The 12542-nt window shown below is 41.4% G+C and overlaps 1 protein-coding gene across 1 annotated transcript in view; it reads left to right on the forward strand.

The window, feature by feature from the left end:
• Positions 1–10384, forward strand: part of C7H16orf89 (chromosome 7 C16orf89 homolog) — a 69393-nt gene extending 59009 nt beyond the window's left edge. Inside the window, exons 7-8 of the mRNA XM_077273582.1 lie at positions 2608–2670; positions 10262–10384. Of these exons, the coding sequence (XP_077129697.1) occupies positions 2608–2670; positions 10262–10338 (140 nt within the window). The 3' untranslated portion in view covers positions 10339–10384. The remainder of the gene's footprint in view (positions 1–2607; positions 2671–10261) is intronic.
• Positions 10385–12542: the final 2158 nt, after the last annotated feature.

The following is a 12542-nucleotide window of genomic DNA, read 5'->3' on the forward strand; positions in this document are numbered from 1 at the left end:
AGTCTTACTTTCCACTTCCCTACACACCCTGGTGAATATCTGTTATACGCGAGTGTATATTTTGAGTGTATAGAGTGTATAGTTTTGTTGTACTCTTGTCTTTGTCACCCTGTCTGTCATGCTGGTGTACTGCGGTACACAGGAGTGCCTCTCTTCCCTGGGTGAGAAAGGAGACAGATGTAGGGCTGTTGTAGGAGATAGGGCAAGGGCGGAGGCCCGGCATCTTCACCATCTGAAGTATCCCGGAAATATCCCAGGGAACAGAGAGAGGTAAGGCGCCCCTTAGTGTTACGACCAGGAAAGGTGCCCCCTGGTCCCAGGTCACTCGCCAGTCGAATCATTACACTTAATTTGGAAGGAAGCCAAATTCCATGGCCCCATTTCTAGGCTATTAATATCAGCTCACAGCTGCCTGCCTAGCCTTTGCTGGCTAGATTTTATAGTGGGATCGTAAATCAATTTTTTTGTGATGTCCCCCTGTAAACTAGCCAGTAAAGGCTAAGCAAATAACTGTGAGCTGATATTAATAGCCTGGGAACCTTTATGGGTATTGGCTACTTCCCAGAATAATAACATCTGCCCCAGTCTTCAGCTTTCCCTATGCTGGTTATGAAATCTAACAGTTACTGTTTAGTTACAACCTATTTAGGTTCATTCTGTTAATGCTCCTACATAGGCTGGCTAATGTGTGTATGTGTGTTTACTTACTGGCTTAGCAATGAGGTTGTCGGGCTGACACCTTTTCATTACTAAACCTAGGGCTTGGTGTCAATGATGGCTGCTGACACCAAGCCCTAATCTCATTACCCTGATGCTACTGCATCAGAATGAAAAAAGTGGTGTTGAAATTACATCACAAAACTTTTTTTAAAAATATCCTTATTTAGCTAACAAAAATCCTTGATTGCTGTAGAAAAACACATTCAAAGCTGCACCAAAAAACTCGGCAAACCGCGCGGTGATGCAGAAACCTTGCAGAAATGTCTGCAAGCAAATACTCAACGTGCGCACATACCCTAACACTCTTAGCATGCAAACATGGAATATATGAAATTGCAATTGCATTACTGCTCTAGAAAAGAACTTAAAATAAATTTACTTAGCTCATACATTCAAAAAAAGCACAGTAAAACCAAAAAATACTCTGTTGCAAAAAATATCAATAAACAGCAAGTGCTAATAAAAGGATGGAAAAAACACAGGGTATTTGGTTAATACGTTTTTTTGCAAAAAATGTATATTAAGCCGCTCTACCAAATGTCAGGGTATACCCGTATTAGAGCAGTCCTAACTAATGTATGTAATCCCTATCTGATGTATTTAAAAACCTGGTCATATGTATAATACATGCATGACCAGGATTCAGAAAGGAAATGTCCAATGTGGACACGCTGCATAGAACGTTGTACATATGTACATATGACCTGGTTTTTAGATACATCAGATAGGGATTACATACATTAGTTAGGACTGCTCTAATACAGGTATACCTTGACGTTTAGTAGAGCGGCTTAATATACATTTTTTGCAAAAAACGTATTAACCAAATACCCTGTGTTTTTCCATCCTTTTATGAGCACTTGCTGTTTATTGATATTTTTTTGCAACAGAGTATTTTTTTGTTTTACTGTGCTTTTTTGTGTGTTTTTAGCTCATACATTGGCCAATTCACATGTGCCCAACAGTCAGCGACAAGGCGACCTTTAGTTGACCTTCTAAGCACACCCTTTTCACAAGGGGATGGAACCAACCTATTATTTTTACCCTTGAGATAACTCACTTTTTCATTGATTTTTAGAGAACTATTTATATATTCATGGGAAAATATAGTTTCATGGGAAATACAGGCATTTACTAAAATAGACAAGTCAGAAAATCTGATTTCTCTTTAAGATAAAATATATCAAACACCCCCATCCCTCCCCTGACCCTGTGCCAAGTGAATTTCTATTTTCTAGCATATCCCTTCTTCTTTTGGCTATTCAGGCAATTTGTGAAATGTCTTTAACCTGGATGTGTTAATGATTCTTTGCACTGAAAGAAATTCTGCTTTGATGTCTAAGGCTACTTTCACACTAGCGTCGGGAACAACCCGTCGCTGCGCGTCGGGCCGACGTTCCCGACGCTAGTGTGGTCTCCGCCGCACAACGGGGGCAGCGGATGCATATTTCCCACGCATCCGCTGCCCCATTGTGATGTGCGGGGAAGTGCGGGGAGGTGGGGGCGGAGTTCCGACTGCGCATGCGCGGTCGGAAAAAGCGGACCGTCGGGAGCAAAAAACGTTACATGTAACGTTTTTTTCTCCCGACGGACCGCTACCATACGCCCAAACGCCGCCAAACGCATTCACCGTTTGGAAATGCGTCGCAAATGCGTCGCAAATGCGTCGCTAATGTTACTCTATGACGAAACAACGTATCCAGCAAAAACTTTTGCTGGATGCGGCGTTTCGCAAAAACGACGCATTTGCGACGTATTGCAGTTAACGCTAGTGTGAAACTAGCCTAAGTGAAACACCAGTACATGCATAAAAGGCCTTATGTATGGAGGTTCATGCATTATATTATTTATAATTCACCCTATGACACAGTTTTAATTTTATTTCAGAGAATGCTGCAGATGAAAATCATTCACCCAAAAGGGTTAAAAGAAGAGAGAGAATGTTTTTAGGTAAGGTACAAAAGAAAAACTGATTAAAGAGATAGTCCTCTTTCAAGGATTATTGCTCACCTGGCTCTGAAGGGAAAAACAAAACTAAACACAAACTGTGAAGTTACTCACCCTCCCAGAGCCCAGTGCCGCCTCTTGCTACCTCTACAATGATTGTGTTCAAACTGCAGGGATGATGTCATGTGGACAGTGCGGCAGCCAATCACTGAGCTCTGTGTCTTATGCCATCTACATCGGTAGTGCCAGTAAAGAGGCACTCCCATCAAAATGTTTATCTTAATATATTGTAGTCCAGAGGTGTAGCTAGGTTTTCTGGCACCCGGAGGCAAGAATTCAGTTCGGCGTTTCCTGCAACCCAAGCACATATGCGATTTGCACACTTAGTCATGTGCCGACAAGCTACTCTCCCTAATTCTCTCAATGTTCAATGAAAAACAGAGAGAAGCAGGAAGAGAATCTTGTTGTCATGTGACCGAAAGTGTGAAAATCACATATGTGTGAAATGGCCATGTGATGACTGCTGGAACCTGCAGTGCTGAATCCTGACAGTGAGTATATTACATGCTGTTAGGATTGTCATGCTACAGGGCTTTGTTTTATAATTAAAGGGCTTATCCAGGTTTGAGATGTAAGTCTGCAGTCCCTCTATGTATTTGCAGGCTTCTGAATTCTCACAGAACTTGCACTGCACACTTTTCGGATTCTCCCTTGCTGGTAGGTAAGAGTGGATGATTATGTCAGCACAAGTATGAGATTTGTATACTTCTGGCCACATTCCGACCAGAGGTGTCCATTCATTTCTACTGAGTGAGGCAACACATATCTAGTTAGCACATGACCACTTGTATGTAAATCGCTGGAACCAGAGAATCCTGACAGCTTGCAATGCGCACTGTGAGAATTCAGAAGTCTGCAATCACATAGAATGACTGCAGACTCCTCACTAACTTGGACAACCCCTTTAATGGTCCTAACATAAATACAAATATGAGAATTAGTCAGAATCACAAAAAAATATTTACATTAAGGTACCTGTTAGATGATGTTTTCTCTGATTGGAGTCATTCTCTTTCTTTTCTTTTTCTTGTCCAGGCACCTTGATGAATTTTCACAGCCATAGCCTGTCTCTGTAGACTTCCATCTTCTCCCCACATGATACCCTTAAAAATAGCAATGTAATTATAATGCTCTTGAATAAAAATATCTGCCCTATACTGAGCCCCTTAATAAATAATTGCCCCTCACTATATTCCCTCCACAAAATATCACCCACATGCTGTCCCTCTTATGGTACATACCCGCCACACTTCCCCTCCTTTCGATACTGGGACCCCTCTTCACATTGTCCTCTCACATTGGGTCCCCCTATAGGGCCCAGTCTCTACTGTGCCCCCTCATCACACTCTGTCTCCTTGGCATAGTGTCCTCTCCTGGCTGTGCCCTTACACTGTTCCCCATGCTACCTCTCACACTACTCAGTCTTTATTCTGTGCCCAATCACACTTTTCTCCCTCCATACTGTCTCCTTAAACGATTCCCTTTAATAGTCTCCTCACATGTCTCCCCATCCCTCATCATACTGTCTCCTCTCGCATCCCTCTGCTATTCATTCATACTGTCTCCTCATATATTTACCCCCTCTTTCCATAGTGCCTCCTCAAACATCCCCCAACTTCCCATACTGTGACTGCACATGTCCTATCATCCACGCTCCCCATACTATGTCTGCATACATTTTTCACCTCACTACTCATACAGTGTCTGCACCCTTCCCCCACTCACATACTGTCTGCACCCACACCTCCACTCACTCCCCATACTGTGTCCACATACATTCTCCCTTTGTTCCCATTATGCATTTGCACCCATCATCCCCATTCTGTGTCCACACCAATTCCCCCACTTACCATACTGTGTATACATCCATCCCCCTCTTACAATTGATCACAAACGACCAACTCCCAGTTCTGGGGGTGGTAAAATGCAGTTGCAGGGGAAGACACTTCGGGCCACCACATTAAGTGGCCTGCCAGCGCTCCCTGCCAGTTGCACCTGGGGAAGATGCCCCTTCTGCGCTCATCACTAGATACGCCTCTGTTGCAGTCTTTATATTATATAGCATTGTGCAATTCCAGTTGCTCATTTTGCCATTCTACCCAGTTAATTCTTCTCTTTTCTCTGCTGTATGTAAAAACAGTAAGTAACATTTCCCTGCATGAGTCACTGCAAACGTCAATACTAGAAGAGAGGAAGGCAGCAGCTGGGTCAGAGGATGAAGAGGTAGATGACTCATGCAGAGAAAAGAGACTTCCTGTTTCTACATAGAGAAGACAAAAAAGAATAACTAACTGGGTAGAAAGACAAAATGAGCAGTTGTAAGCACAGGGTGCTATATAGGATTGCAATATATTAAGAGGATAAACAAATTGATGGGAGGAGTAGTGCTTCTTTAACCCCTTTACCCACGGAGCTTTTTTCAGTTTTGCTTCTTTGTTTTTTGCTCCCCTTCTTCCCAGAGCCATAACTTTTTTATTTTTCCGTCAATATGGCCATGTGAGGGCTTGTTTTTTGCGAGATGAGTTGTAATTTTGAACAACACCATTGGTTTTACGATGTCATGTACTAGAAAACGGGAAAAAAATTCCAAGTGCGGTGAAATTGCAAAAAAAGTGCAATCCCACATAGTTTTCTTGTTTGGCTTTTTACTAGGTTTATTAAATGCTAAAACTGACCTGTCAAAACAAAAAAAATTGCGCAATTTTTCAATACCTGTACCGTCTTCCATTTTTCATGATCTCGGTTTGTGTGAGAGCTTATTTTTTGTGTGCCGAGCTGATTTTATATATATATATATATATATATATATATATATATATATATATATATATATATATATATACCATTTTGGTGCAGAAACGATTTTTTGATCGCCCATTATTGCATTTTATTGCAATATCCTGGCGACCAAAAAAAAGGAATTTTGGTGTTTTTACTTTTTTCTCGCTATGCTGTCTAGCGATCAGGTTAATCCTTTTTTTTACTGATAGATCGGGCGATTCTGAACGCATCGATACCAAATACGTGTATGTTTGATTTTATTTTTATTGATTTTTTTTAATAGGGCGAAATAGGGGGTGATTTGAACTTTTAAATTTTTAAAATATTTTTAAAAACTTTTTTTTTAACTTTTGGCATGCTTCAATAGTCTCCATAGGAGATTAGAAGCTGCCATAGCCCGATCGGCTCTGCTACATAGAGGCGATGTTCAGATTGCCTCTATATAGCAGATTTACTGACTTGCTATGAGCACCGAGCACTGGGTGTTGCTCACAGCAAGCCGCCACTGACAACCATAGAGGTCTCCAAGAGATGTCACATTGTCATGCCAACACACCGGTGACCTGCGATCATGTTACGGGGTCATTCATGTACGTATTTCTGGCCCAATGGCCGGAAGCGCGATTTAAATGCTTTCAGAGTTTGACAACGGCATTTAACTGGTTAATAGCCAAGGGTGGATTGCAGGCACATGTCAGCTGTTCAAAACAGCTGACATGTTCCCAGAAGCTTTATTAGGTTTGTATAAAATACTCAAACATGAATGACACCACAATACAAATAAGAAAAAAACCCCTTTTGTGTGAGTGAACCCTACCAAACACAGAATGAAAAAAAGACAATATAAAAACAGAAAACAAACACATCTGACAGTATCAAGGAGTCACTTGTGACCATACGTATAGTGGGAACGATGGTTCCGTAAATCTCCTTCCTTCTGTGCTCCGATCAGGATACACTCAAAAATATAATGTATGCTGGGCTATATCCCAATTCTCCAAACAAAACAGGCCCATATGTATAAGGCTATACTGGAGATATTTGTTGGGAACAAGTAGTGGATCTCAGCCACGACTATAACCGGTTATATCTTAATAATGAATACACATATGTGACAACAAATTATGTGATCATGTACAGTGAACAATGAACCCTAATTGTCACTTATTTGTAAGCTCAAATGAACCTGACATGATCAATCATGGACAAAAAACACAGGCCACATGTATCACCATTCTGTAATCGATACTGTCAGAAATATGTAGCAGCATAAGAGAGGCTATGTAAGCATTATGTGGCTAAATCACAAATCATCTTTATGTTTCAGGCACTATTAGCCCCGGGCATCAATATGTGTATGTCTCATAGCATAGAGCCCTGTATCAACTGTTGGATCTCACCCACTGTTGGAGAGAGTTAACGTATCTCTCAAGAGGATGAGGAAAGGTCTGTAAAGCGGCATTCTTTCTTACTCCCCTGATGAGTCCAATCGGACGAAACGCGTCGGGAGACGCTTCAAATGCACGAGGGGCAAGCTCATCCTCTTGAGAGATACGTTAACTCTCTCCAACAGTGGGTGAGATCCAACAGTTGATACAGGGCTCTATGCTATGAGACATACACATATTGATGCCCGGGGCTAATAGTGCCTGAAACATAAAGATGGTGGCCGCACTGTGGTAACCAATAGGGACGCCTATGCTAAGTTTACATGGGGCAGCATGGTCCCTGATTTTTGACCAAACAGTGATTTGTGATTTAGCCACATAATGCTTACATAGCCTCTCTTATGCTGCTACATATTTCTGACAGTATCGATTACAGAATGGTGATACATGTGGCCTGTGTTTTTTGTCCATGATTGATCATGTCAGGTTCATTTGAGCTTACAAATAAGTGACAATTAGGGTTCATTGTTCACTGTACATGATCACATAATTTGTTGTCACATATGTGTATTCATTATTAAGATATAACCGGTTATAGTCGTGGCTGAGATCCACTACTTGTTCCCAACAAATATCTCCAGTATAGCCTTATACATATGGGCCTGTTTTGTTTGGAGAATTGGGATATAGCCCAGCATACATTATATTTTTGAGTGTATCCTGATCGGAGCACAGAAGGAAGGAGATTTACGGAACCATCGTTCCCACTATACGTATGGTCACAAGTGACTCCTTGATACTGTCAGATGTGTTTGTTTTCTGTTTTTATATTGTCTTTTTTTCATTCTGTGTTTGGTAGGGTTCACTCACACAAAAGGGGTTTTTTTCTTATTTGTATTGTGGTGTCATTCATGTTTGAGTATTTTATACAAACCTAATAAAGGTTAAGTTTTATCCAATTGCTATTTATCATATTACCTCTATTGGAATAAGTACCCGGCTTGCTCATTCATGTTCCCAGAAGGATGTGGGCTCAGCACCGGAGCCCACATCAAAGGGAGGGAGACAGAAATCAGTGTAAATGTACGATCGATGTCGCTAGGGGGTTAATCTCATTGATTTCTTACATGGCTGACTATTTCACATCACTTCCGCAACCTTTATGCAATCAACAGAAGAGCGGCAAGTGGTAGCGCTGGATGCTGGGAAGAGAACAGCTCCATTTGATTTTTTTTCACTTTCCTTATCCTCTGAAGGATTAGTATTTGAAAAGGGACAACCCTTTTAAATATCACTGCACTGAAGATTCTTCACTAACTTGGCTACTGTATGTTTATATTAGCCAGTTATTTTAAGGGCTCATACCTGTACACTATGTTCCAAATTATTATGCAAATTAAATTTTTATCAGATTTTCCTAAATGGTCAGTGCAAATGAGAGTCAGTCTAATAAAAGTCATCACCCGTTAGAGTATACATCAAATTTTATTGAAGAAACCTCCCAATGATAACAGTATAATCTCCAAAATGAATAAAAACTCAAAATGCACTGTTCCAAATTATTATGCACAATAGAATTTCTTAACATTTGATATTTTTTTAAGAACTGAAAATGCTCATTTGTGGAATTTGCAGCATTAGGAAGTCACATTCACTGAACAAAAAAGCTATTTAACGCCAAAATATCCCAACAGGCCAAGTTACATGTTAACATAGGACCCTTCTTTGATATCACCTTCACAATTCTTGCATCCATTGAACTTGTGAGTTTTTGGAGAGTTTCTTGTATTTCTTTGCATGAAGTTGGAATAGCCTCCCAGAGCTGCTGTTTGGATGTGAACTGCCTCCCACCCTCATAGATCTTTTGCTTGATGATCCTCTAAAGGTTCTCTATAGGGTTGAGGTCAGGGGAAGATGGTGGCCACACCATGAGTTTATCTCCTGTTATGCCCATATCAGCCAATGACTCAGAGGTATTCTTTGCAGCATGAGATGGTGCATTGTCAGCATGAAGATGATTTTGCTCCTGAAGGCACGTTTCTGCTTTTTAGACCATAGAAGAAAGTTGTCAGTCAGAAACTTTATATACTTTGCAGAGGTCATTTTCACACCTTCAGGAACCTTAAAGGGCCCTACCAGCTGTTTCTCCATGATTCCGGCCCAAAACATGACTCCTCCACCTCCTTGCTTGCAGCCTTGTTGGGACATGGTGGCCATCCACCAACCATCCACTACTCCATCCATCTGGACCATCCTGGGCTACTCAACACTTATCAGTAAACAAGACTGTTTGGAAATTAGTCTTCATGTATGTGTGGGCCCAAAACAACCATTTCTGCTTGTGAACACTGTTTAATGGTAGCCGAATAGTAGGTTTATGCACCACAGCAAGCCTTTGAAGGTACCTACACCTTGAGGTTCGAGGGACTCCAGAGGCACCAGCAGCTTCAGTTATCTGTTTTCTGCTTTGTAATGGCTTTTTAGCAGCTGCTCTCTTAATCCAATGAACTTGCCTGGCAGAAATCTTCCTCATTATGTCTTTATCAGCACAAACACATTTGTGCTCAGATACAGCCACAAATCTCTTAACAGTACGATGATCACGCTTATGTTTTTTGAAAATTTTTAATGTTTTCATCCCTTCACCAAGGCATTGCACTATTTGATGCTTTTCAGCAGCAGAGAGATCCTTTTTCTTTCCCATGTTACTTGAAAACTGTGACCTGCTTAATAATGTGGAACATCATTTTTAAGTAGTTTTCCTTTAATTAGAATCACCTGGAAAACCAATTATCACATGTGTTTAAGATTGATTTCAGTGATCCATTGAGCCCTGAGACACAATACCATCCACAAGTTTATTTGAAAAACAAAACAATTAAATCTTTAAGACACTTAAATCCAATTTGCATAATAATTTGGAACACAGTGTATTATATTATCACTTCATGCAACCACTGAGCTGTAGAGAGCCGTCATACTACACCCATGGACGAGGACAGGTCCTTGGCATATTTCTGAAAGCACACAGCATTGCCTATTAAGAAGAACATTTCCATATTATGTAGGTACCACATGGCGACATAGAGTGTCAGCAGATCACTAATACAGATATGGGGGTACTCTGCATGTCTTCATACTTCATAAGGATCTGAATAAACATATATTCTTTGTACAATAGGACTTTATGTATCCCCAAAAAGTATCTTTAAAACTATCACCAAACCACCTAGGTAGCCTTTATATGTAAAGGTGTCTCTATATAGAAGTGTTTGGCCTATTATAGATTGATCCTAGTATTGTTTTATGTATTTGTGTGACTATTACCTATTACATTTTGTTGTATGTTATCCATTTGCCCACAGATATATGTCTGAGCCACAAGACAGCAGTGGCAGTAGGCACTCTCGGAGGGTTTTTGTATTCCTCTACATTCATCTAACTTAATATTGTAATAAAATGTTATAAAATAAAGTAATGTGTTTAAATAAAAGTGTGAAAATGTTAGCTTCATTGCATCCTGAAGGAATAAATCAGCATAACATAAGAACCTATGGTATTCAGAATACGTTATTACCACCTGAATTTCATTTAATTTGGCAGAAAGCCTTACAGATCTAGAATAAGAAGTATGTAGGATATGAAGAAAAATTAAATATAACCCCAATTCCAAAAATGTTGGAGTTCATTTTTTCAAACGAAAATGAAAACTTGTCTGACTTTCAACTTCTGATATCTTCTCTATGTTCTACTGTGTGATAAACTATGGCTGTAAGAGATTTCCATATAATTTGTACTTTACATTTTACACAGTGTCCAAGTCTTTTTGGAGTTAGGCTTGTACATAATATTATAGGGCTTATATACAGCTCTGGCAAAAATTAAGAGACCACCACATCAACACCCTGTCATGGGCAGCCCAATCTCCAGACCTGAACCCCATTGAAAACCTCTGGAATGTAATCAAGAGGATGTTGGATAGTCACAAGCCACCAAACAAAGAAGAACTGCTTACATTTTTGTGCCAGGAGCAGTGTGAAAGACTGGTGGAAAGCATGCCAAGACGCATGAAAGCTGTGATTAAAAATCATGGTTATTCCACAAAATATTGATTTCTGAACTCTTCCTGAGTTAAAACTTTAGCGTGGGTCTAGAAGTGTCACCAACCAGTAATGAGTGTCACCGAAAATTTTCATAATGCGAGGGTCATGGGAAAGGCAGCGCAAAATAAAGTCAGCCATGCATGCCAGACTGCTAACAGGCAAGACTTTCATGTTCTCGCCAACAGGACGACTGACCATGCTGTCCTCCTCCTCCTCCCTGTCCTAAGTCCATCCACGCTGAACAGACGGTATGACAGTTGTGCTTGTATTACCGTCTATAGCGCATGAAAGTAGCTCATGTTCTTCCTCCTCCTCCTCATCCTCATTGTCTACCAATTCACGTTGGGATGACAAGAGGCTGAGCTGTGTGTAATCACCCTGTAAGATTCCTTGCTCCATTTCCTTATGCTCTGCCTGCAATGCATTCTCTTTCATTGTTTGCAGAGAGCTTTTCAGAATGCAGAGAAGCGGGATGGTGATGCTAATTATGGCGTCATTGCCGCTCACCATCTTGGTGGGGTCCTCAAAGTTTTGTAGGATGGTACATACTGTATGTCTGACATCCATGTCCACTCCTGAGGTCTTATGTGTGGAGTCTGAACTAAATAACGACGGCCTTGTTGATGCTGGTAGTCAACAACTGCCCTCTTCTGCTCACAAATCCTTTCCAACATATGCAGTGGAGAGTTCCAATGCGAGTGGACATCACACATCAGTCGGTGAGCCTGAAGCTGCAAACGCTGCTGAAGCATGGCAAGGGTGGCTGAAGCTGTAGCTGACTTTCTAAAATGGGTACAGAGGCAGCGTACTTTCACAAGCAGATCCGGCAGCTCTGGGTAGCTTTCCAGAAACTGTTGAACGATAAAGATAAGCACATGGGCCAGGCATGGTACATGTATGAGCTCACCTCGCCTCAGAGCTGCCACCAGGTTCTGACCATTGTCACACTGTAGGTTCAGTGGTGTCCACCACAAATCTGACTGCTCTTTCAGTGCTGTCCACAACTCTTCAACATTGTGCGGTTTGCCAACTAAGAAGATTAGCTTCAGCACAGCCTGTTGCCGCTTGGCTGAGGCAGTGCTGCAGTGATTCCAGCTTCGGACTGATGGGCTTATTTCAGAGATGGAGGCTGAAGATGAGGTGGAGGAGGAGCAGGAGCTGCAGACTGTGGGGGCAACCCTGATTGACGTAGGGCCCGCAATCCTCGGCATCGGGAGGATATGTTGTATCCCAAGGTCCGACTGGGTCCCGGTTTCCACTATGTTAACCCAGTGTGCCATCAGTGAGATGTACTGTCCCTGTCTACAAGAACTGGTCCACGTGTCCGTGGTTAGGTGGACATTCCCAGTAACAGCATTGTTGAGTGTACGGGTAATGTTGTGGGACACATGCTGGTGTAATGCGTACGGCACACTGGGAGAAATAGTAGCGGCTAGGGACCGAGTACCTTGGGATGGCTGCCATTATCAGGTTGTGGAAAGATTCTATCTCCATGAGCCTAAACGGCAACATTTCGACCACAAGCAGATGAGAAATGTGTGAA

Source organism: Ranitomeya variabilis, chromosome 7, assembly GCF_051348905.1.
Source record: "Ranitomeya variabilis isolate aRanVar5 chromosome 7, aRanVar5.hap1, whole genome shotgun sequence".
NCBI lineage: Eukaryota > Metazoa > Chordata > Amphibia > Anura > Dendrobatidae > Ranitomeya > Ranitomeya variabilis.